Genomic DNA, 27,424 nt, shown 5'->3' with positions numbered 1-27,424 from the left:
CCAGTCAAGGCGGGCACATGTCACTCGTATTTTCAGATATCTGTATTGGCTTCCTGTAGCAGCACATATTAAATTCAAACCCTTGATGTTTGCCTACAGGGTAGGTCATGAGTCATCATCTATATATATTGAGACACTTCTGAGTGGTTGAGAAGAACCTCACATCTGCTAATAAACAACATCTGGTGATGCCTCCTCTGTGTGGTATCAAATCTCAGTCCAGACCCTTTTTATGTGCAACTCCTAGCTGATGGAATGAGTGGCCCACCTCAGTTTGAACATCTCACTCTGAAGACCCTCTTGTTTGGTGTACTTTTGTCTAACTGATATGATAGGGTTTTGGAATTGTAACTCGCCTGTTATTTTCTCCTGAACTCTTCACTTATAGTAGTCAATTTTGTACCCGTGTCCTGTAAGACTTGCATCCAAACAGTCCACCAGACTGATGTTTACTCGATTGAGTTGACCTCTTTTCTAAGTCGCTTTGGATAAAAGCATCTGCTAAGCAAATTATTGTAAAAGTAAATAATATAAATATAAAAAATGTAGCACTCCAAATAACATGCACTGTCACTCTGGGAAAATTTAGATATTGTAAAAAACTGCAGAAGATAAGCAACACAGTGGTTGACATAAAGGTGCATTTCATGTCTAAAGTTTACTGTACCAGTGAACACGTAAAAATATGTGATTTAAACATACACAATTAATTGTTTGGACTGACACTTTCGTGTAAAGCAACTTACACTAAACACACATTTAATTTCATATTCCTGTAGTAGATCCAAAGGAATTCACCTGAACATTTCACTGATAGTCCGATACGATTCTGCCAAGGATTTCACTAGAAACTGAACCTGAATAGGCCGAGGTCACCTCTCCGTAAACTTTCAGACAATAGAGCAACTGCACCACAGCATAACTGGATAACCACCAAGAAAGAGGAGATTAATTTGAAAACAGACAAACTTCCCCGTCCATGTCAGCACGGCCGAAACCACAGCCACAAAATAGAAAGCAAGGAGTGTTTGAAGGAAACTGCAATTAAAAACACTGAAAGCAGAAGTGGGAGACGAGTTATCAAGTAAAGTCCACAGACAACTTCTGTTCCATAGACATTATTCTAATGCAGAAGCTTATTTAGTACTTTATATATTTAAAGCAGAACTCAAGATGTCTCTGCAGAAAGTTCTCAGGCAGGGGTAGTCCCTTTCCCGTCAGGCTTTTGCTTTCCATCAGCATACCACATGAAGGGCACAAAGCAGCATGCAAGTTCAAGGCACATCATTTAATGCACTGCAGTTCCAAAGACACACCCATGTTCACGATATTATCAATAAAGTGGAAGTGAACCAAGTCCAGCCTTAGATCTTTTAGAAATGATGAGGGTCATACCAAGACAATGACAGGCCAGGCCCGAGCAGAACATCGGGCCTCCTGCTTTTACACTGAAAGCAGTTTTTATTCACACATTAACTATCTTTACTGTTGCAGCTGAAGATTTTTAAACTTATTTGTTTCATTCTCTTTGCTTAGTCATTGGAAAAAAATAATAGCTGGGATCTTGATGCATAATATAAAAGTAAACCATGCAACAAATGATTTTGTATTTAAACATATAAAAAAAAACTGTTTCATCCTCAGCCAGAGAATGTGACCTATGAATTAAAGAGTTTTTCATCACCTCCTATCACACCATAAGCATCTAGCCATCTATTTTCAAATTCACTTTTGCAGTTTAGGGTCGTACGTCTCACAAAGCAGAAACCAACCACAAAAGGAAAGCCATCAAAAAGCATATTAAAGCAACAATTTGGAGTCGCCAATTAACATAACCTGCTTGTCTTTAGAATACCAAGACATGGCAAGACAATGCAAAATTCACAAAGGCTCCTTCAGTTTATTTCATTTGTTAGTTCCCATTTTAATAAACCAGAAACAGTAAATTAAAAGACATTTCAACCTGGCATAACCAGGACAAAAAAATGTATATGAATTTGGTGGGAGTGGATTTAAAACATGGTCAAATTTTCAAATTTTGCCAGTCCCGTCTATGTCATCCTGCATGGCTATCTGAGGATGACTTTCCAGGCTCAGATAAGATACACAATGCCATGCTCAGATGACTAGGGGTTCTGTCGCTAACAGTATTGTCTCTTTTTTCCTCTGCAGTGCCGAGAAGACACCCAATGAGCACACATCCTCTTTCGTTGCGTCACCAGTGCCAAACTTACCAATCAGATTAATCAGGAGAACTGGACACACCAACCTTAATGTTTTACTATACAGGGCTATTCAAAATGAAAGAGCAGATTTCAAAAATGTATTTCAAACAAACTGTATAAGACAGAAACACATTCTCCATATCACTGGATAGAGGAAAGTTCAAAGTTTGGTCCTGTGGTCCTTGAGGTTGCATGCACTCAACATGAGCACCATGTGTAGCGCGACAAACATCAAAACGGTAGACCGATTACTTGCCACACACAAGTCAACTGGTCCCTAGTTACTGAATTCTCAGCTTCCTCAATTCGATGTCGCAAATCTTGAAGGTTAGAGGGCATAGGTGGAACAAACACTCTTTCTTTAATGTACCCCTATAGATAAAAATCGCAGGGGTTAAGGTCAAGAGACCTGGGAGGCCATAGATGATGAGCAAGATTTTGTTGTCCACCTCTTCCAATCCATCGTCCTGGAATGGTGTTGTTCAAGTAACGCCGGACATCCAAGTGGAAATAAGGCGAGGCACCATCTTGCATGAAAGTGAAGTTGGTGGCATTCACTGGTACTTTTAGGTGGGCTTTTAAACTTTGAACTTTCCTTTATCCAGTGATGTGCAGAATGTGTTTCTGTCTTATACAGTTTGTTTGAAATAAATTTCTGAAATCTGCTTTTTCATTTTGAATAGCTCTGCATAAGAGATGAAGTTCATTTTATGTGATGGATTTCCAAGACACTGAAGATTTCATACAAACGTGCCCATTACTGTTATGACAAAAGAAGGGGACAGAAAAATAAGGGGAAGACCCTGATGCTCAACTGCATAAGAGTCTGTAGTTTGAGAAACAAACACCTTACAAGTCCTAAGTTGGCTTTTTCCTTAAACACACCTACCCGCCCATTACTCCCTAAGAAACCCCGCCAGTTCTGGATGGGCCTATAAACAGACCCGAGAGCTCCAGAAAGATGGCAACTCAGTTTGGAAAATGACGGATGGCATGACGGAGCTCCCAGATATAGACCTGATCGTTTAGACCACAGGTGTCAGACTCTGATCCTGGAGGGCCGCAGTGGCTGCAGGTTTTCATTCTAACCATCTTCTTCTTTAGTAACCAGTTTTTGCTGCTAATTAACTTCTTTCACCTTCATTTTAATAAACTTGACTCAGACCCCTTTAGCTGTCTCCTTTTTCCTTAATTACCAGCCAAACAATAATGAGACACAAAACGAACCACCACATGACCAGCTGTGTCCATCACACAATATCTGAAAATAAAAAAAAGTGAAGGTCTCAGAAAGGTTGATCTCTCAGGTCACCAAAACATTTTGATGGTGTTCTTAGAAAAAGCAGCTAATCAACGGTTTTGGAAATGTGTGCTATGGCAGAATAAGAGCAGCAACAAGTCATGGAATTAAATAACGGGTTTAATTAACAGTAAGAATCAGCTTTTCATTAAGAGACTGGTTGGAGTAAAATTGGTTGGAGTTTGAATTCCCAGTTTAGCTGGTCATCCATTGGCTCGTTTGACGTCTCATTTCTGTTTGGCTGTCATTTAATGAAGGAAGGAATATATTCAGAGAACTGAATCCTTAAAAACAGCTATTAAAATGAACGGAAAAGAAGTTATTTAGCAGTAAAAACTGGTCACTGATTAGGAGAAGGGTTGGAATGAAAACGTACAGCCACTGCGGCCCTCCAGGCCCAGAGTTTGACACCCCTGGTTTAGACAAACCTAACAGAGTACATAGATATATTTTGCCCGTTTTCTATTTTGTCAATGGGCAGTTACTTTTGTTGTGTTCTGTTTTGTTTTTTTGGACTTTAGAAGTAAACAGGGGGACCTGGTTGTCATCCCACCTTTTCTTTGGGTTTCCTCAATAACATTTTATCCCATCCATTCATTACCGCATTATAATGCTTTAGAGCATCATGGATAGCATTAGATACAAAGGCAGAACCAAACCTATAAGGGAGGTCATTCACTTTCAGCGTTCTGTACACCCACTCAGTCATATGGAAAACTTTTCAAAGTCAAAGAAAAAAAGGACACTCTAGAGCAGTGTGATTCTATTAAAAAAAATCATATTTAGTTTTGTAATTTCTATATTGACCCAAAACACAGAAACTGAAAAATATCCGCTTGCTTAATTAGGCTATTACTGCAATTTACAGTACAACAAAAACCTGCAGCTACATGGAGTCCACAGGACTGTGTTTGAGTACAACTGCTTTAAAGCATAGATTCACTTGAAAGAGCAGCAAAAGTAAAATAAGGCAAAACTAAATTTAAAAAAATACCAATCTAATGACAACAGTTTATAAAGTAGACTTACATAAATGCTCAAAGCAAATATGCTGTAAGCAGTAATAGCTGAAAATTAATCTACTTATGTAGACATAAAGGAACTGGCCAAAAGTCTGGGGACACCCAGGAAAGGTTCATCGCATCCACAGTGATCTGACTGAGCAGCTGAGTCATCTTTGTTCACGTTCTAAAGGTTGTAATTTAGCAGCTGGTGACAGAGGATGGCCTGTCCATGTCATCTTTTCTGTGGATACTGCAGTTGCTCATAGCTGTGCAGGGTGAATGAAGCTGTGACATTTCAAACTCCGACACCAACCACTTGAGATTCCTCATGTTATCAAAGAAATGGCAGCACAGTAGCCAGTCAATCCTTTTAAGGCCAATGTCAAAAACACAAGAGCACGTCAGGAGAAGAGAAATGAAGGTTTAACTACCACTAAATCTCGGCCAATCATCCTCTAAGATCACGGACATGAAAGATCATGCCACAGAAATCAAGATACAGTACTTCCGGCCTTCATGGTACAACAACCTGCAGGATGCTGTAATTCAAGGAACCCAAATTCAAATAACACGAGACACATGAATCATTGCTTTCGTTCTCCTTTTTGACATTAAACTTGTATTTGAGCACTTGGCATAAATACTCACACAGACATCTGCATACCACAAAAACGACATAAAAGGAATCGTAAGAAAAACGTTCCACCCTCATTTAGGAAGTAGAACAGCAATCACCATCATCCTTCCAACAAAGTGACTTTGGTATGCACCATTAGGTATTAATTAGACTAGTGTGCAGATAGTCATTTCCTACGCTTCCCATGTAAATAGATGCATCAAGAAGACTGTGAGAAAGGGCAAATGTTCAAAGAACAATCGAAAAGTGTTGAAAAGTGACTTTCATGACAATCTGGCTGCTTTAAATCTCCACTGTTTGGCACTGATAAAACATTTATGAGCTCAACTTCCTCAGCCACCCAGCTTGCTGAAAGCTTCCACTGAGCAGAGCACAGTATCAGCTGAAGATGGAGTGCTGATCCCAGCACCAGCATCTCGGTGGTCTTGCAGCTGTTTAATATGATATGTTAGATAGATAGATAGATAGATAGATAGATAGATAGATAGATAGATAGATAGATAGATAGATAGATAGATAGATAGATAGATAGATAGATAGATAGATAGATAGAAAGTGAAAGGCACTATATAATAGATAGATAGATAGATAGATAGATAGATAGATAGATAGATAGATAGATATGAAAGACACTATATAATCGATAGATAGATAGATAGATAGATAGATAGATAGATAGATAGATAGATAGATAGATAGATAGATAGATAGATAGATAGATAGATAGATAGATAGATAGATACTTTATTAATCCCAATGGGAAATTCACATTCTTCAGCAGCAGCATACTGATACAATAAATAATATTAAATTAAAGAATGATAATAATACAGGTGTTGAGGGATTAGAAAGGTCCTTCCGGCTCTGCCACTGGCAGTGTGGGGTAGTAGAGGTCCACAAAATTCTTGACAGACTACATGGAGCACATGCAGTACATACACATGGTTAAGAGCTCACTTCAGAATTTATGAACCTGTGAGGGTTTACCACCCATGACCTACAAACACAAAGCTCTCTCTGGCCTCACATCAAAGGCAACCAAACGTCCCTGTAAGGATTAAATCATGACATGGCTCTGTACTTGTTCAGCATTGCAAACATTTAACATTGTATTTAGTACCCACAAATGACAAACACTACTAAATGAAAAAGCAACACCACCATAGCCGTCACTAAAACTGATGTGATGTTTTACCACATAGAGCAATTTGTTAGTACATCTAGCATTTTAACACCACGGTGCGCTAAGAAGTGCCTCTGGGAGTCTTTTCTGCCCACTGCTATCAGCATAATTCAATGCTTGCTGGAATATCTGCACAATATACATTTATTCACCAATTGATTGATTGGCTATATTATTTGCGTCTATATCCTTGTTTTTATGTTTCTGCAGCTTGCGTTTCCCCTTGGGATTAACACAGTTTATCCAATCTAATTTTGCTCATCTTCCTGGTCTGCCTATGTGGGTTTCCTCTGATATTAACAATTTATTTATTTGGCAGAAGCTTCTGTCCAAAGTAACTTACAATTTTTGAGATACAACTGGTTATTTTTGGTTTTTTCCAACTGGAACACAGGCTGGTGAAAGGGACTTGTTCAGGGCCACACAGTGTCAGTGGTGTTATTCGAACCTGCAACGTCAGGGTTTGAGGTCCAAAGCCTTAACCACTGTGCCACACTGCCTGCCAAAGTTGTGGAACTTCAGTTAACTGGTGACTGTAAATTAGCCACAGACAGATTTAAGTAGTAGTAGTAAGAAGTAGTAGTGGTAGTAAGTAGTAGTAGTAATACAGTAGTAGTAATGAGTAGTAGTAGCAGTAGTAGTAGTAGTAAGAAGTAGTAGTAGTAGTGATAAGAAGTAGTAGTAGTAGTAATAGAGTAGTAAGATGTAGTAGTAAGTAGTAGTAATAGTAGTAGTAAGAGGTAGTAGTGGTAGTAATAAGAAGTAGTAGTAATAGAGTAGTAAGACGTAGTAGTAGTAGTAGTAGTAGTAGTAGTAGTAGTAAGTAGTAGTAGTTTAAAAGTAAGTTTGCTGATAGATGGATGCTCATCTTAAGCTAATGTCACAGAGGGCTGCTGAGTTGGAGTCGGAGTTGAAAGCAATTGTTGGGTTACTGGAGCCAGAATTGGTAAAAATGCACCCACTCCAACTAAATGTAAATTTTAATGTAATGTGTTAAAATTTCCAATTTCACATACCCTGATTCTATTAAACTATTTTTTCTTCTAGACTGTTGATAAAAAAATATACTTTTTTTTTTTGAATTTTTTAAGTTTTCTCTTGTGTTTAATGCTACTCAATGTTTGTAACTTCTTTAATAAGCAAAATAAAAAATGGCATCAGTACAGCCTTTAAACCCAAAATTTCACAGATTAGGGTGTTAAAAAGTAGCCGAATGGTTCACACTGACAGTGATGAAGCGCCTTGCATGTTGTGTTTTTTCTATCAACACAGTAAATATGCGAGTCTAATTCCAAATAGTGGAGTCACAGTCAGTTTTGTGTACCAACGTCAATAATAAAAAAAACAGGTGCACACATTTTTCATGAGTTTGTGCGATTTCTTTTTTAATGTTGTAAGTTTTGTCTTATGTTTAGTATTACTCAGTGTTTGTAAGCCACAACAACATCCCTACAGCATTTAAACCACAACATTTAACAGGTTACAATGCTATAAAGTAGTCTGAAGATTGTCGCTGGCAGTGATAAAGTGCTTCTGTTTGTTGTTGTGTGCTTTCAATCAATACAGTAAGTACACAAGTCTAATTCCAAATAATGAAGCTGGAGTCGGTGGTACCAAGTTGGAGTCAAAGACCTTCATGTCACAATAAATGACTTCTAATCAGAGAGGATATGAAACTTGACAACTGTGTTTGCCGATCACGTTGCTGGAGCACGTCAATTTACATGACTAGTATTCACAGAGTATGTCGAATTAGACGCCTGTAACCAAATTTCCAGCACAGTTTCACATTTCCAAAGTATTGAGAGCACACCCATTTTTCTGACAGCTAATTACATGCTGTCTGATGGAGCCAGTACATGTGCAAAGGTTTTAGGTTTGGCAAGTTCATCCACAACTGTGGCCCTTTTGTATCTTTTACTTTCATTCAGTTGTAGTATATAAAAGACATCACATCAGACAGACAAGTCTATCTTCTCTTTTTCAGGTCCAAAACCCCATGGGTTCCTTATTCCCTGTCACTTCATTACATGCATTGTACTTCAGGGTGAGTGCTCTTGGGCTGGCAGCTCTCCGCACAGCCCGTTCTTACAATTGGGGCAAGTTGTAAACTGTTAGACCGAGTTGCTGGGAATGTCACACTACATACCCGGTGCTCAAGAACTTAACCATCTGTTACCGACTCACTAATATAATGTAACTGAAGTCTGAAACTGAAAATTGGTGGAAAAGTTGTATAATATGACAGGGCCTTTACAAATAAAGAGCAAATCTTGCCACATTAAAAATTAAGGGGTGATCATCTACAGATCCATTGCTATTTTACAGTAGACACATATAAACACAGAGTGCACACAGAAAGCATTCAGACCCCTTCATTTTTTCCACATTTTGCTGTGATATAGCCTTGTGAAGAAATTCTGCAAAAATAACAACTCTCTTGAGGCCAGACATCATACAAATACATCCCCAAACACATGTTCGCAAGCCCTGGACAAATAGCACAAAAACACACATTTTCAACTCTGGCTACAACCGTATACCTGAAACCAGGGCCCATAAGATCTTGTGGTGTACATAACAAGACCCTAAGACATCCACCTGGCAGTGTGAAATCAGTTCAGTCTAAACAGGAACTGAAGACATCACAGACAGAAGGTTTTCATAACAAGCAGAATATTTTATGATTTATGCTTTTCTGCAGCCTAGCAGGATTAGATTAACAAGCACAAACTTGCTTACAAAGAACTTTGTTATTGACTATGAACAGGTTTATCAGAAAGACATACTGCTTAACAGCTCAGAATGACATTCTGCTCTGTTTCTGCTGCAAAAGGAGACCAGAGGTTAATTATTGGGAGCTTCCACCAATGACCAAGCTTGTTTGAGCATAGTGGACTCTTTATGTGGTGCCCCCACGTCAAGTAACGTCTCTCTCCTGCGTGTGTTCTAGTAAGAGGTTTTATGTTTATGAGCACAGAATTAAATGCATCAGTCCTGACAAACACTGGGCCATCAAGAAAATGCAGAAAATGAAGTCTCCAAAAACCAGAAAACACATTCACAATTGTAATGGCTACTAAACAATGTACTGAAACAGCTTAACAGGGTGTGAAGTTACTGTGCTGTTTCATTCTACATTGTGTATATCCTTTTTTATTTAAAGAAATGAATTTTAAGCCCATATTATACATGAATCTTTTTTAATTTCAACATCTACATCTTCTCTATCAGCATGCTTCAGGTGATATTACTAGCATGTTCTGATGCCACATTTCCAATTGTATAATTGTTTAAAACATAATTAATAAGATACCTGATTGGCAGCATTCTTCTTGAAACTTCAAAGCCCGTCAGCATCAGATGCACATGCCATGCGAGCTCAGGGTATGCTTTGGGGTATGGGATTGATTAAACCTATGGGGAAGACTTTGAGTGTAACACCTGCTTTAACACGATTTCCGTCTGCCCTAGAAGAGGGAAAGGACTACGCAAGGGATTCTGACATCACTTCCGCACATTATCCCAACATTTACGCCTTCACCTTCGGAAAAACCACCAGACCAGAGAGAAAGATGTCATTTGTGACTTGGAGCTCATGAGGTACAAACATCTTCAAAGTGAAGCCATATTTTATGTGAACTTGATATTACTAATATGCTGCTATTTTTTCTATCTGGGCATTAAACAGGGTCACTCTGGTGACTAGTAGGACACGTTGCAGCAACTACTCAAGTCATGGGTGCAATAAAAAAGATTTATTTTACCAAAATCCACAAGCCCAAACTCTAGCAAAATTCTCTCTTCTCTCTCTTATTTGTTTCTCCACTCCTCCCAGACGAGTTTTGTCCTGCTCCTCTTCCAACTCCCACTTGCCCGGATGAGGCTGAGCAGCTTCTTTTTTCTTAGACTAAGGAGTACTTCCAGCGCTAGGGCACAGCCTGATGGAAGCACTTCTAGGTCAAGTGGAAGTCCCCAAAAAGATCAGAAATCCGCACAGCATCCCCTGGTAGCAAGCCCTAAACCCCACAATGCTGCCCCTGTTCCCAGCATGCCTTGTAAGGATCCATACTAGTAGCTCCACCCTAGGATGCTGCCACCTAAGTTGTCAGGGGAGCATGTAGTCCTAATCCAGTTGTCTCCCATGGTCCTGGCACCACACTGGCCTCTCAGCCGGGTATTGTACCTCAGTCCCACCTGCCATGACACCAGCATACCCATGTCGTGAGTAGCATCTTCTGCCAAATTCCTTACTAAGATAGGGAACACCCTGACTTTGTTCTTGTGCCTCTGAAGGACTAGGCTCATATGCAGGTAAAGAACCTTGCCATGCACGTAGTCTTTCTCTCTCTCATATATATATATATATATATATATATATATATATATATATATATACACACACACACACACAGTGGAACCTCGGTTTGCAAGTAACTTGGTTTACGAGTGTTCTGCAAGACGAGCTAAAATTTTTAATAAATTTTGACTTGATAAATAAGAGAGGTCTTGCAATACAAGTAGTACGTATACGCTTTGTCTGCTGAGCGTCATGTGATCACAACTGAGCTGATGGATCTTCTCTCTCTCTCTCGCCGCGGGATTGTGGGTAATCGTCTCCTATTCTCCATCTGAGTCGGCGTGCCTCACTCATATAGTCAACATCCGTACGAGCGTATACTGTTTACTACAGCATTGTGACTCTGTGTGTGTGTGCTGTGATGTGCAAGTCCTGGTCTTGCACCCCAAAACACGAAGCCGAGTCTCAGTACTTTAGCAACACCAGCTTTATTCAGCTTGAAACAGCAACAGCGCAGTTATTTATTGTAGCGGGATCTGCCACTCTCCTATACACAGACACAGCAGTCAGGCAGGGTCGTGGCCAAGTAGTACTGTGCCCTGCGCATTTTCCTTGTTCCTTGTATCACCCATCGACGGCAGGCGCTTATAGCATGACAGTGATCTTTTCGGATTCGCTTTTACGGCGAACTGCTACAGCGCTGGGAGCCTGCAATTGCTTTGGGACGCTCTTCCGCGTGTCGTCCCGTTGGGTGGAATCCCACAAGAGTTTAGAAACTCACTCACACCAGCCATGATTCTTTTCAAAGGCAAAGTGCAGGTTAATTTGTTTTATGTATTTTTACTTTATATTTTGTATTAATCATTTTTATATGAATAGTTTTGGGTTGTGGAACGAATCATCTGAGTTTCCATTATTTCTTATGGGGAAATTCACTTTGATATACGAGTGCTTTGGACTGCGAGCACATTTCCGGAACGAATTATGCTCGCAAACTGAGGTTCCACTATATATATATTTATATCTATCTATATCTATATATATATCTATCTATATAGAGATAGATAGATAGATAATCTATCTATATAAATCTATAGTGTCACATACATGCACATTGGGAGGCAGTCAAGGGGCTCAACTAAGGGTAAAGAGCTGACTCAGAAGGTGACAAAGTGTACTAATATCTCTACTTCCACTTCTGCAGATCACAGGAATGAAAAAAGGCCTCAACACCAACCGAGTTCCACTTCCGCCTCTGGACCACGCCCTCCAACTGACCTCACTTCTACCTAATCCTGTTGGACCCTCCTCTTCTTTCCCCTGCATATAAAGCCAAAGACTTGCCTCCCACACAGTCAGTCACAATTTGGACTCAAGTCTTTATAGACTACTCTCTCCCAATCCTTATTAGGAAGAACCTGGTGTTAATATACGGGGTGGATACCGTTATTTGTGTATCTTTGTGCTTTTTTCACAATCGACATGGCATGGCAACCCCTTTAAATATATAAGTTTAATTAAAGCAATCAATAAATATAAAAAATATTTTTACCATTTTCACATTGTTTTTCAATAGGAGACTCTGGCACATACCCAAACTGGCTTACTCTTACCCAGATTAGCCTGCCAGATTAACCTCAATTCAGAATTCCCTGGAGAAAACCAAACAACCAGAGGGTTCAGATGACAGCTCCACACAGATGGGGCCCCAGGTGGGAAGTGAACCACGGTGCACGTGCTGTGAGGTGGCAACCAGTAAGTGTTGACTGTGGAATTACAATGCTTCGAATCTCCTGGCTGTAGCAGAACAGCAAACAAACCAATCTTGTGCTTATATGACCCAGGCAGGGAACTCTGATAACAGTTATGTTTATTGTCCATAATCACAGGTTATGTTAGGGGCAATTTTATTTATTTGACTGTTCCCCTAGTTTTTTTTTTGAGCTTTGCAAAATAGCACTATACAACCTTTTAATCCAGTTTGGGGTCAGAGAGGGCTGGGGCCAATCTAAACAGCATTGTTCACAAGTTAGAAAAATAAACTCATTGTTTGTATACTGTGTCTTAAACAGTCATTTCCATCTTGTGTTTTTTACTTGGATTACCCATAGTATAACACCATAAAACACATAAATCTTTCTATTATAAAAAAAAAAAAAAATCTTGGATCGAGACGTGATTTTCTCGGAGACACTTTAACGTCCCGCAAGACAAGAGCAGTGAGACAAAAAGGACTGCTGCTGTACAGGCTTTTAAATGTTCGAAGCGCTGTGCGACATACAGATCATGCAGCACGGCACAAGCGGCAGCAGCAAGCCAGCTGATCGAGCATAGATGTATTTGTTTCCCATTGTATCAATGTTTAAGAGGGAGTTTCGGAGGAGCAACCGCATCTCCTTAGCATGTCTTCAGCTCCCCTCTTCACAACGTGTAGCATACCCACGGGGTGGGGAGGGATGGGCGAGCGAAGCGAGCAGGGGGCTAATACTAAAGATGTTTCAAATTTTTAAGAGAAAACTCAAATCTCACAAATATGTTCCAGACTGTTAACGGCCTGGCAGTCCATCCAATACTGGACCCTTTCTTGCACATAATCCTACTAGGAAGGCCCTTAACCTGCAATTGCTGAGCGCTTTGAGTAGTGAGAAAGCGCTATATAAATACAAAGAATTATTATTATTAGCATGTGTTCTGGCTCTCAATTCGTATAAACAAAACGAGCAGAATGTGCTGTCGGCGTATTTTTAGTGAGAAGCCAGGAGATGTGTGCTCAGACAGAAAAGAGTCAAAGCTGGGAGGTCAACAAAGGTGTAACTAAGCCAAAGTGTGAGGCAAAAATCGGAGTCAAAAAGATGAGTTAAGAGATCAGTACCAAAAAAACAGCAACAAGAAAAAGATTAGCAAAAGGTTTGGTAAGGCTTTGAATCCTTAGATTGGTTAAGGAAGGGCACCTATGGATAACCGTTTTAATGGTCCACAATCTCTGAGGCCAGTCCCCTGGCAACATATAATCCAGGCCTACCGACAGGTTAAAATCAACAGCGTCAATTGTAGAAAAGGCAGTCAAATTGGACCAAGAAATTATACAACTATTTGGGGAACTGATAATAAATGGCAGAAATGAACTCTCTGGCTCAGAAAACCACTAAAATAAGTATAAGGTGATGCCAAACCAATAATAATATTGAATAAAAAAACATAATATACACAATACACACAACCCAATAATATACACAATAAACACAGCCCAAAACATAATATAAAAAATTAACAACACAACCAATAACATAACACAGACAGCAGAGTCTACAGGCTTACAATGTAAAATAAAAAGAAGCAAGTAACAGTTTTAAAACATGTAACATTCAGCAAGTCATACGGCCAGGCAGAACTTTACCCAAATATCTGATCTCTTTTGACAATGCTCTAGAAAAGTTTTTGGCACAAAAACCGATACAGACACACTATGTAATAATTTTACTTTGTTCTTTTACTGTATGCACAAAATGCGCATTACTTTTCTCTACAGCAATGCCCCGGATTGCTTTGAAGGAGTGCTGCTGAACAATGATCCCTGGGAAAAGAATAAAATAAACCCAGATTATTGGACTAAATAACATATCAAAAGAATTGCACCAGCATAAAAGTGCAGGTGGCTGCATTCATGAGTGCAATGAAATGAAACACTATACCATTCCGGAAGTTTCCCTCCGTGCACCCACCGCTGCTAGGCGTGCTTTAGTTACCATTCAGACCCAAGGTGGGACGATGACATTCAACAAAGTGAACAAATGAAATTAATAAATACATGATATCAGTTACAGCAGGAACAATCTGTGCTTCATACCTTGTATCTACTGGACCATAATGTGGAAATGTTACATAAAAAAGAAATGAAAAGCTGTCAGGCTTAATAGCCTGCACAAGCAGATCAGGCCCCATTCTAAACGTAAGAGAGAGCGATCAAGATTCATTTCTGAAGTTAAGGTACTTATCCTTCAACAGCAATATTGCACTTCAAACTATTGCCTTAAATTCACACTTTATTTGCTGTCCATAAAAACGCTTTAACAAACAACTTAATGACAGGAAAAACATCATTAAAAGCTTGAGATAAATGATGGAGCAAAGTTTAAAGTAAAAGACAGCCACACAAAAATGCAGGGCTGGGTGCACCGCTGCAAGATATTTTGCCCGTTCTTTGACTGAAAATAGTTTCCTTTTAAACGTCACCTAATTGAAAAAGGAAAACTTTCATCAACAGCCACATCAAAACTATAATCGTACAAGAAAACGGCAAACAAAGACAAAACGCTAAACAGTAATGAAGCAGAAACCTGGTAGCAGTTCTTGATGTGTCTAACGAGTATTGAGAGGTTCTGGATTCGAAGCAGTGCATCGTTGTTGATGTTTTTATTTACTCTCTGATTGGAAGGACTCGGGTCTCTGGAAATAGAAACACAAAACACATTTTAAAGATTGTTAATAACAATTTCCAAAAGTGGAGACTAGAACTTACAATTAAAAAAAGGCAGGGGGAGCCTAAATACCTCATGATCAATACTCCCACCCCAAACACTACATACCTTAAATTATGAACATACAAATGAAAACTTTATTTTTTAAATGAACACATTTCCAACTAACTATAAGGCCAAAAATGTAAGAAAACAAAGTAGAAGGCTACAGTCCTAATCGCACTTTATTCTAAAACAGGCTGGGCTGTGGAAACAACTTGCTATTATTAACAACAGGAGTCAGAGATTTGGAACCAGAGTCACACAATCATGGAGCCAGACTGGGAAAAGAAATCCATTAAAATGTGGAATACATGGGCACAGGAAAATCCAATTCCTTTTAAAAGTTATACCCACAAGAATTAATTTAACCCAACATTCTAATTTAAAAGCATCTATTAACTGATATAGTTACCCCTTCCATAACATTCTTTCCCATTCAATATTCCAATTTTTCTGTTGCTTAATACTTTTCATGTAACCCCATTGGATTCTGTGTTTGTAATCTCGCCATCCATTTCAAGCCTGTTTTAAAGTCCTTTTTTTATTTGATTGGAGCCCTGCCGTGGAAAAAGGAATGTCAGGTCTGTGTGAAATGGCTATAAAGAATGTTAGATGCTGATTTTTTTCCTCATCATTAAATTACGTTGATAGTCTGTTGTTTAGTTTGTTCAGCATACAACGTTTTACATTCAACAACAGTTATTTTTTATTTTTTTACAGCCCAAAATCACACAAAGAGTACTGCAATGGGCTTTAACAGGCCCTGTTTTTGATAACCCCCCAGCCTCAGCTCCCTAAGAAGATAAGACAAAACTCTCCCAAAAAAATGGAAGAGATCTTAGGAAAGGCAATTCAAAGATGGAGGAAGATGGAGTGTGCAATGGGTGTCAAAAAATGGGGTAAATATAACACACAAAACAAAACACAAGTAATCCTTTTCACAGATCTGGATGTCCAATCATTCCACAGAGACCAGAACATAAATACAATTCTCAGTGACAAGGGGCCTCAACTCCTATATACACACGTTGTGTTCTGTATATTTCAAATGTTTCAGAGTCATGGAGTCAGTTTCCTGGTTTACTGGAGTTGACGTCAGTAGAAATGTACAGACTTCTACTCTGACTAAACATAAACTGTAATATAATGTGTTAAAATTTATAATTTCACATATACTGATTCGATTAAACTATTTTTTCTCGTTGACTTTTGATAAAAATCTAGCTTGTTTTTCAATTTTGCAAGTTTAGACTTTTGCTTAATGTTACTCGGTGTTTGTAAGCCTCTACAGCACTGCTACAGCCTTTAAAACTTGAACTAACAGGCAAGGTGCTAAAAAGTAGCCTGAAGATTCCTGCTGGCAGTGATAAAGCGTCTTGCAACTTGTATGTTGCATGCTTTTAATCAACATAGTAAATATATGAGGAGTCTTAGTTTCTGGTACCAGAAATTAAGGAGTTGGAGTTGAAGGTTTTGTGTACCAAACTAAACAACCCTGCCAATAACTAATAAGGAAAAAAATCTGGAGTGGTCTCCCCAAGACTTGTATGCTTAGATATGGGGATGGTTATTTGAGGAGTAAACCGCAAGACAATGATTATATTTTTATATTTTGTACTTTAAAGAACCATTAACAACAAATCAAATCACATTAATAACATATTGAACAATTATTATAAAAGTAAAGTTGAATAAATCGGACTCTGCAGCTGCATGAATAAAAAATTTGCCATGATAATTTTATTTTGGTGAACAATTCAGGTAAATTCACACTTTCAATAAGCAGAAGTGGGTCAAATGTTGCAAGAGACTTTAGTAATGTGTGTAATGTAATACTTGTACACAAAATTCCATTTACGTGAAGCATAAATGTTCTCAAATATGTATTACCATTTGAACATCAAACAGAAAATTGCACTTATTTCGAAAAAATGGAAAGTGACAAAAAATGCTTAGAATGTGGTGCTTTACCATAATATAATGGGAAATTATCAAATTTTTAATATTTTTGGGGAAACGTTCAGGTAAAGTACCACTTCTGGTTAGTGGAAACAGCTGAAACGTTGACAGAAATCTACATTTTGTACCTTATACTTGTATGCAAAATTTGGAAGGTCTAAAATGTAAAGATTCATCAAAATATCGAAATTGAAATTTTGGACGATTCCAATACTTTCCCTATACTTCGTATATGACAAAGTAATAAATGGGTGCATGCATTTTTGGAGAGTTTGTGTGGCTTGTTGTTGTGCTGAGTGACCGTCCTAGTAATTGGAAGAATAAATCAGATCAAGTCAGCTTTATTTATTTAGCATATTCAACACAAGTACAAGTTGGCCAAAGTGCTTTACAGTAAAAAAACAATAAACAGTAAAAACACAGTTCCCAGAAGCTAAAAAGAAATAAATATGAAAATAAATAGATGAATAGATAACTAAAAAGCTATACAAATTATCTCATATATATTTCTCTTCTGGTTCGTCCTACTTTCTCTTCAAAAGTGGTCCCGCCCACACGCAGCCGACACGCCATTTCTCGATTGCTATTCGTCCTCTTCCAAACCCTTCCCCACGCTGTCTGCGGCCTCCCATACACCCCCACATCGCTTTTCTCGATTCCTATTCATCCTTCGCACTACCGTGTTCCCCGCTCCTCTCTCATGACCCCATTGGTGTCATGTCACTGCCCTATATCTAACCTGACCGCGTGACCTTTCACTTCAGCCATGTGTGCGCCTGGGAGTCTTTTCCATAGCCTGCTACAGGAAGGTACTCTGTCGACCATTGACATTAGTTTCGCTCCTTGCTGTTCGTTTCGCTCCTTCCTATTTTCGTTATACAGCGACAGTTGTTTCCTAAGCCTTTGTTATATAAAATGAATGACAGTATCCCTCATTTCTGCCAAATACTGCCTGTTATCTTCCGCGATTCGCGAGCCCTCACCATTGCATCTTCCATCAACAAACACAGGCTGTGGAACAAAATGAAAGTCCTAAAACTCACAAAAAATATGACAGCTCTCGAAAGTGAAACTCAATTTGTTCAATGGCTTCTTCAAGTTCGGGAAAGTAAAACTAGAGACACGGCAGAACTATCTTCTCAATGTTTACCACAACAACAAGACCCAGTTGCTCAACTTAACGGTGATATTAATTTCTGGACCGTGACTCCCCAAGAACTTGCTACAAGACCAATACTGAATGTCACAAACGATGATTCTCTACATATTAACAACAAACTTCTTGATCTTATATAGGGTGAAAAAGTGACCTTCAAGAGTGTAGATACAGTAGTCAGTGACGATCCTAATGATCAACTGACGTACCCACAGGAGTTTTTACACACCCTCACACCAACTGGCATGCCTCCCCATATCCTTCATCTGAAGGTGGGAGCTGTAGTTATGCTCCTCCGAAATATCATGCAATCAAAAGGTCTTTGCAACTGAGCAAGACTCATCGTTACACGAATACATACAAATATTATTGAATGCAAACTGATCGCTATCCAAAATTCTCAAACAATCTTCATTCCCATAATCTCTCTCCTTCCTTCCGACACCAATCTCCCTTTTAAATTTAAACGCGCACAATTCCCACTCAGACTCGCCTTCATCAGGACTATCAACAACTCCCAAGGACAAACATTTGCAAAGATCTGCGTTAATCTACAACAACCAGTCTTCAGCCACGGTCAGTTGTACTTGGCTTTTTCTAGGGTTAGATCTTTCAACTCATTATCTGTCGTCTCCACCAAAACACCTATTCACAACTCCGTCTTTCAAGAAGTATTTATTTCTTCTGAATTCCTTTCTCACCGTTTTCCGTTTCTATTCTTACTCCGCCGTATGCTACGGCGAGCATCGGCTAGTTAATACATAAAAATCTTAACACATTTTAAGAGTAGGAGTCACACAAATAAAAAGATGTTTTTAATTGTGATTTCAAACTATTAGTTGAAGCAGCAGACGGCATGGTTGCGCAGTGGTAGCGCTGCTGCCTAGCAGTTAGGAGACCTGGGTTTGCTTCCCAGATCCTCCCTGCGTGGAGTTTGCATGTTCTCCTCGTATCTGCGCAGGTTTCCCACAGTTTTCCCACAATTTCCTCCCACAGTCCAAAGACATGCAGGTTAGGTGCATTGGCAATTCTAAATTGTCCCTAGTGTGTGTGTGTGTGTGTGTGTTTGTATGTGCCCTATGGTGGGCTGACGTCCTGCCCAGGGTTTGTTTCCTGCTTTTTGCCCTGTGTTGGCTGGGATTGGGTCCAGCAGACCCCCGTGACCCTGTAGTTAGGATATAGCGGGTTAGATAATGGATGGATGGATGGATAGTTGAAGCAGTAGCTTTTACTTCGCAAGGCAGAGCAGGATCACCCATAAACTTCCAATGCATCCAAGGAATAAATAATAATAACTGATTTGAGGACCCAAGAGCCTTGGATGGAAAATATGGATTAAGTAGCTCAGCAATATATGAAGGAGCAGACCCATGCAGTGCCTTAAATACAAATAATAAAAACTTAAAAGTCCACCCTATACTCTATGGCACTGTTTCCCAACCTTGGTCCTGTGGCCCCCCTGTGGCTACAGGTTTTCGTTCCAACCATATTAGGTGTTGTCACTGATTAAGATTAACAATGATCTCATTTAATTAGCTGGTATTATTTTTTTTTTATTCTACATTCAGAAAAGCACACCAGCATGATTTTTACATTTATAAGACATTTAGAAATATTTCTGCTTTTGCTAAATCTCTTTTGTTGATTTCATTATATTTTGCCCTTACTCTGTGCAGTTTTTCCCCTTCATTGTATCTTAATAATGACAATTAAAAATGAGCAGAGCAGACACACAGGAAAACAACACTGAATAATCAAAGGCTGCATCTACTTTAGCATCAGACCCACTAATTGATAAATAATGGATTAATTAAACAATTAGAACACCTAGAAAAGTAGAATGAAAATCAAGTTGAAAATATTGTTAAAAAGAAAAAAAATACATTATTCCCATATAACTGCTTAGTACATTTTAACATATATAAATATATATATTTTTTTTACCAAACTTAGTTTTCTAATTTCTATATTTTTCCCAAAACACAGAACTTGAGAAATAACACATCACTTAATTATCCCAGGAGTCCAATTAAAAACAGAAGCTCATTGGAACAAAAACCTGCAGCCACAGGACCGAAGTTGGGAAACACTGGTCTACGGGAAGCCAGTGTAGAGAAGCCAAATCAGGTGAAATATGAGCTCTTTTATTTAGTGCTACGGCTGCATTAGAACCAGCTGGAGGCAGGACACAGATGATCGACAGACAGCAGCAGTTTTCAACCCTAATTTTGTGAATTTACCCTTGGGATTAATAAAGTATCTATCTATCTATCTATCTATCTATCTATCTAAAGAGAATTGCAGTAATCTTGATGTGAGGAAACAGAAGCATGAATAAGCTTGTAGGACATTATATGACAAAAATGGCTTGACTTTAGTAAGAGCCATTGAAAACAGCAGCTCTCAACCACAGCAGGAACCTGTTTAATGAATATTTATGTCTACATTCAGGTAGCAACATCTCTTAAAGACAGAAAGTTTGTCCAGACTGAGGTGTTTGACCGTGGCTCTATTTTTGACTGGCTATGTTCTCAAAATTTTAGGGGGTTCAAAATAAAAGTTTAGCTTTATATACACTAATTTTCTAACTTTTGTTTGAAAATGATTAAACAGGTCTGTTAAGAATGATATTGCTTACAAGAAACCATCAGGGAAATTATCAAATACTAAGATCTTGACTCCTCAGAAGCAGCACGTCTCCTGATTTGAGTAATAACGCCAACATTCAAAGTGAAACTGCACAATGTATGACAGCTTCTTATCTCCACATGTAATAGATGGCTTCGTCTAGACAAGCCACATTGGATCTACATGTAAAGTATGCATATTCCTTAAGGCAATGCTGGCCTATCAGTTTAGACCAGAGGAGCTCCATTATGGTCTCATTTTGTTGCAACATTTCATTAAGAATTCTTGGTACTATTTTCTTGAGGTAAGAATACATTTCCTGTTCACCTGTTTGTTCACAATGACCCTTATGGGTTAAGATTTACATCAGGGGTATTGAACTCTGGGTCTGGAGGGCTGCAGGTTTTCAATCAAATGCTTCTTTTAATCGATGACAGGTTTTCACTGCTAATTAACTTCTTTTCCCTTCGTTTTAATAGTCCTGCGTTTAAGGATTCAGTCCTCTGAATTGATTCTTTCCTTTATTAAATGACAGGCAAACAGAAATGAGATGTGACCAGTTAAATTGGGATTTCAAACTCCATCCAATTTCACTCCAACCATTCTCTTAATAAGAAGCTGATTCTTGCTGTTAATTAAACCCGTTATTTAATTCCATGGCTTGTTGCTGCTCTCCTTCTGCCACAGCAGATATTTCCAAAAATGTTTTGGTGAGCGGTCAGATCAACTTTACTGAGCCCATCACCTTTCTTTATTTTCAGATATTGTGTGATGGGCTCAAGTTAGCTGGTCATGTGGCGGCTTGTTTTGTGTCTCATTATTGTTTGGCTGCTAATTAAGGAAAAAGCAATAACTAAGGGGCCCGAGTCAAGATGGTAATTAGCAGCAAAAACTGGTCACTGATGAACAAGATGGTTAGAATGAAAACCTGCAGCCACTTCAACCCTGCAGGACCGGAGTTCAACATCTATGATTTACATATTCCACAGTCACACACCTAGATTCCATAAATTTCCATATCCTTGTCGTAGCTTGAGGCCGTATATTACCATCCCTTTTCCTCTGCAATTCTGTTTCTTCAACATTTATAATGTGCCATGAAATATCAGATTTTAGAATGTGTGTGACAGTAAACCACTGTGACTGCACACGATTCAAAACATTTGCCAGTGCTGGCAACACATGTATACTCATATCATATTTTTTTTCTTGTGTCATATGTACTGTCGTCATATTTTTTAATATGCAACACTAGAACACACACTTAATTACATACAGATATAACATGTGGTATAACAACAGATGCTCAATCAAATCATATTTTTTCTTCTTAAATGCAGACTCATACACAGTCCAGCACCACGTGGCACCTGTCGTTCCAGCTACTGCCTCAGTGCATTGTTGGGTGTGTATCAGGAACAGGCAAAGACCGGTGACTATTTATTGTCAGATTTTCATACACTGTCGGGTCTGCCATGACTGTGCTGCCTTCCAGCATTGTAACCTACTTCCATGACTTACTCCTTCCACTCTGTGCTATCTTCTCTTTTCACCACATAGAAACTACTGTGGGCTGTATACTAATTATTCCAAGTTGTGTGAGAAGTTCTGTAATGCCATTATGGATAATTTTATATATGGTTTTACTTAACTGAAACCATGAACTGTGGAACCTCCCAGGCTACTTATCACCCATTACATTCTGTGTTGTTACATTTCACATTGCCTATGGAGCGAGAGTCACGCTGAGTGGCAGTGTGGTGCATTTCATTGTTTTTTGCACACACAATTATAAATCTGATTACAACATTTTATCAAACCCTTACATTTTGAAAGCCAAAGCCATCCCCAGATCGATACCAAGTTCCAAGAGCCAATGAACATTTAGCATTAGAAACTTTCAGTGACGAGTTGTATGCACGTCACAATAAAAATATACTGAAGAAATGAAAAAGAAAGATTAAGCGACAAGAGCTAAACCATGAGGAAACATGAAGCACCACAAACCAATGATCAAATTTTATAGCACATGTGGAGTCGCTCTTGCTGAGGATATGGCTATAAAAAACTTTGGACAATGCTTTTGAATGACTAAATATAATTAGTAAGTTTCATTGTTTCCTCATGGTAAACATTTACTCAAGCCCAAAATATGATGAGGTAGTTCTAGGCTGTGATTCATTGCAATTTTAAATCAGTCTTGAATTATTTTTATCACAATCAGTGAAAATTGTGAATAAATGTGCAATGTTTTTTTGATAGACAGATAGATGTGATAGGCACTATATAATAGATAGATAGATAGATACTTTATTAATCCCAAGGGGAAATTCACATACTCCAGCAGCAGCATACTGATAAAAAACAATATTAAATTAAAGAGTAGATGTCTACAAAACAGAGACAGCAATTCCATCCTGGGTTTCAGGACGAGGTAGAGGAAAGGGGCTGAAAGGCTGCCATGGAGGGTGACACACAGTGAGGTGAAGCACATAGCCGGCCTCTTTTAAAAACATTTTGCTTTTTTCTCTCTTCCTTTCTAAAACAACATTGATACACTGTTTTACAATATGTGTGCAATCTCAAGACACTGATCAACGCTCGATAAGACTCTTTGCTTAAAAAATGGGCATATTTGATCCATTTTAAGGCATTTGTTTTCATGTTTGGATGGTGTCTTTTTCAGCTCCATTTTATAATGCATGAGAAAGCTAGGTGTTTTTTTTTTTAAATGCCTCTCTTCAGAACATAATTCCATGTGGCAAATTATACCATTATTGTGAACAAATAACTTGAAGAAAACAAAACTTATTTCTTAACCATGTGTCCTTTATTCTGCATTGATACTCCTTTAGCTAAAAGACGTGATTGAAATATTTTAAAATCACAAGCAAAAGAACAAAAAAAATGACAAGACAGAGAGCAGCCAAAAAACAGTACAGTGATCCACCGCTATATCGCGGTTCAGCTATCGCACCCCCTGCTACATCGCAGATTTTTCTGTGGAACTTATCTAACATTTAAGCAATACAGTAAATCATTAAATATACGTACATTGTACACTATGGTAGACAAAGAGATTCGCATTACAGTACCCAGATGATTTCTTAAAAGGCCTGTTATTGGCTGAAAGAGGAGACTCAACCAATCAGAGCGGGATTTTCATTCTCTTGGGCTCCAATTGGCTGCTGCTAACGTGGTGTAATCTCACAAGAACAGCGAGCATGGGCCCCCGATGCATCTCAGTACCGCGTAGATGACTGGGATCCCGAAATGATTCGGGCGTTGCAGTTTCACAATGCCATTGATGCAGTCATTGAAGTCTATAAAAACTCCCTCGCCCAAAAGAAGAAGCAACGCCAGCAACTGCCTATAACGATGTTCCTTACCCCAACAAACAAAGACATGCCTACGCCTTCAGCGGAAGTTGCCATCCAGCAGCAGGAAGATAACCTTCCTAAACCACCTGAAGGCAAGCCTTCAAAAGAGCTGTAAATGCTCTGCTTTGCTGTGCAGTACATACTCATCACCTTCATCAGTACTTCATTGTGTACTGCACAGCTAATTCATCATCATCATCATTCAAGTTATGGAGTGTATCTTCATTGGTGAGTACCCATACTGAGCTTAAAATGTTTTTATTTTTACATATTCCATTATGTATACATGTACAGAGAGAGATGTGTGTATATATATATATATATATATATATATATATATACACATATTATTATTATTATTATGTTACTCATATCCTTAGCCCAACATCCACATATGTGCTTACAAAGTGTGTTTTAATAAGTTTACATGTGTTTAAAGCATGTGGGAGGGGTATTTTAAGGCTTAAACTATAATAAAATGTTTATTTATATGGTCTTTCTATATCGCGGATTATCACCTATCGCTGATGGGTCTGGAACGTAACTTCCGCGATAGGCGGGGGATCACTGTACCATTAAAATTAGATAAGCAGACAGAAAAAGGACACACAGATTTCAGGAAAGGACAAAACTGGCAAAATGTCACATTGCACATGTTACATAATCTTAGCCAGTCGACCATTGCTAGAAACATGAGACAGTCTGCCGTTTTTCAGCTCTCCTGGAATGTAGGAGTGCTGTTTTGTACTTAAGGAAATACACTTGTGGCAGACTACCAGGGACCTTGCCCCACTGGGACGCCTGGAGAAGGGAAGGACCGGGAGAGGGGCAATATCTTCCCCAGGCCGCAAGAGGACAGCCCCCCTGGATTACATTAGGGTCACAGATAGAGAGCTTGGAAGCTCAACCCTGTTGGGGTCCGTGGCCACCGCCAGAGGGCGCCTGGATGATCCTGGAGCCCTGGATGGCAGCACGAAGAGGAACAGAGTGCACCTGGAGTGCTTCTGGGTGGCCATGCAGGACTTCTGCCACACCAGGAAGTGCTATGGGAGGTTCATCGGGGTGCATCTTGTGCACATCCGGGTGCAACATAAAAGGGGCCGCCTCACTCCATTTGAGGAGCCGGAGTCGGGAGGCAGAGGACGGAGCTTGTGAGAAAGGAGAGGAGGTGGCAGAAGAAAAGAGTAGAAAAAGAACTGAGCCGTGTGAGTTTCTAGTGGTTGGTGCACTGTGTGTGTACAGAAGAATAAACGTGTGTGTTTTGGACATCTGGCTGTCTCAGTGTCTGTCTGTGTTCAGGCTTCTTTAACACACTACTGGACAAATGTTTTAGAACACCTCAATTTTTCCAGTTTTTCTTCAAATGTAATCAGTTGAAAATGCAACGAATGACCTAAAACGGAGAAAAGGTAAGCAGTAAACTGCCAGCGGTTTAAATTTAAAGTTTAGGATAGCAAAACTAAAATTTTACAATATTACAAATGGGCATTCTTCAGGGAACAACTAATAGGTTACAACCTACCTACACTTTAAATTTAAACCTTTAGAACTTTTCTGCTTTCCTTTTAGACATTTGTGACATATTCAACAAGAGACCAACTGGTCTGTGACTGGCTAGGATAAAATGAAAAAGATTTGATTTTCTTGTTAGTCTAAGGAGAGCGCTGTGTACACAGGTGAGCCAGCAACCAAATGAATCAATGAATGCTCATCCTGAAGTACGATGCATAGTGTAGTGACAAGGAATAAGAAACATTGTGTTTCAAACCTCGCAAATAAAAGCGAAGCTTGTCTGTCTGATCCCTCGTATCTTACATATAGTAGTAACTAAATGAAAAAGAATTAAAGAGCAAAAACTGGTGCTGAATTTTTTGCAAATGTTAACCCTTTGTTAAATGCCATGATCATTTGGCAGCATGCTATTGTCTGTCCAAAAAAAAGTCTGCTGGAAGATCAGCGCTTGGGTCAGTAAACGCGACACAGGGTATGATTTTCAGTTGGATAATCCGACATGGTGCAGCAATGAGATCAGTAAATTCAATCAGCAAATTTGACTTGCCCCAAAACAAAAAAAAAATCATGTAAAGTGACTTTGGCTTAACTGTAAAGCAGAATTTATTTTGTTATACCAATGGCCATCTATTAACAATAGACTACAACAAAGATGGAGTGTACTGTAAACACTGACTTGTAGGAAATGTTGGGACTTTTCTGTTCCTGTTCATTGTGGTGGGAAGGATTTCAGAGTCTTGAGCAGATGTTATACAGCAGCTTGAATTTACAGACAAGTGTCTGCAGACTCCAACCAGCACCGCATGAAAGGAACAGCAGACCAAATTAGGAGATGGTCCCTCTGTTAAACAACTGTGCATATATCAGGAGAGTTTAACCAGGGAAGGTACAAACTATTTACAACTGAGGAAAATGCAGAGCATGAGGCATTTTAAGGCAGTCAATCAATTTATAGGCAATAATAAAATAAAATAACTAGCTTCAGCAGCATTCAGACCTTCAGTTCAAGGTATAAAGGGACTGCTGAGAAGAGAGACATGGAGCTTGCCACCTACCCATTTTAAATAACCTCCCCAGAAAATCTACTCAACCCCTCAGGTCTCTTTTAACTTTTGGTTGGCACATCAGAGTGGTAACTTGGCGTTTATATTACTATACAGATAACATTTTCATCCCAGTGTTAAATTGCTCACTTGAGTACAGATGGTAAACTCTAAGCAGATAACAGGTCCTGTAGCCGGTCTTTCCATTCCTATATTATGGGATGTGATACAATGACTTTACGATGGCTATCCAACAAAATGATAATAGCACTAGGGGGAAAAAAAAATACATAAGAGTGCATGTGATCGAGAGGTTAACAAACACATGAAGTGTGATAGGGTACTTAGAAGCGGTAAAGCCTTGAGCTAGGAAAACACATAAATTTCTTTTTCCAAGGGCCATCTACGTAATAAACACCTTTATGTGCCAGCCGACTTATCTCTGCTCACTGGCCAGCTTCAAGCATCTGCAGCAGCTCTAATCATCACATAAAAGTGAATGCCATTGAGCCATTAAAGACCATTGTCTGATAAAAGGCAGGCTCAGAACAGAACAGGGCTCATTAGCATGATAAAA

At 39.0% G+C, this 27,424-nt stretch overlaps 1 protein-coding gene across 1 annotated transcript in view; it reads right to left on the bottom strand.

The window, feature by feature from the left end:
* Positions 1-27,424, bottom strand: part of ccdc88c (coiled-coil domain containing 88C) — a 203,372-nt gene that overhangs the window by 123,179 nt on the left and 52,769 nt on the right. Inside the window, exon 3 of the mRNA XM_028821826.2 lies at positions 14,987-15,095. Within this exon, the coding sequence (XP_028677659.1) occupies positions 14,987-15,095 (109 nt within the window). The remainder of the gene's footprint in view (positions 1-14,986; positions 15,096-27,424) is intronic.

Source organism: Erpetoichthys calabaricus, chromosome 16 (assembly GCF_900747795.2).
Source record: "Erpetoichthys calabaricus chromosome 16, fErpCal1.3, whole genome shotgun sequence".
NCBI lineage: Eukaryota > Metazoa > Chordata > Cladistia > Polypteriformes > Polypteridae > Erpetoichthys > Erpetoichthys calabaricus.
Note: the sequence above shows the minus strand (reverse complement) of the source record. Positions and strands in the feature narration are given on the sequence as shown.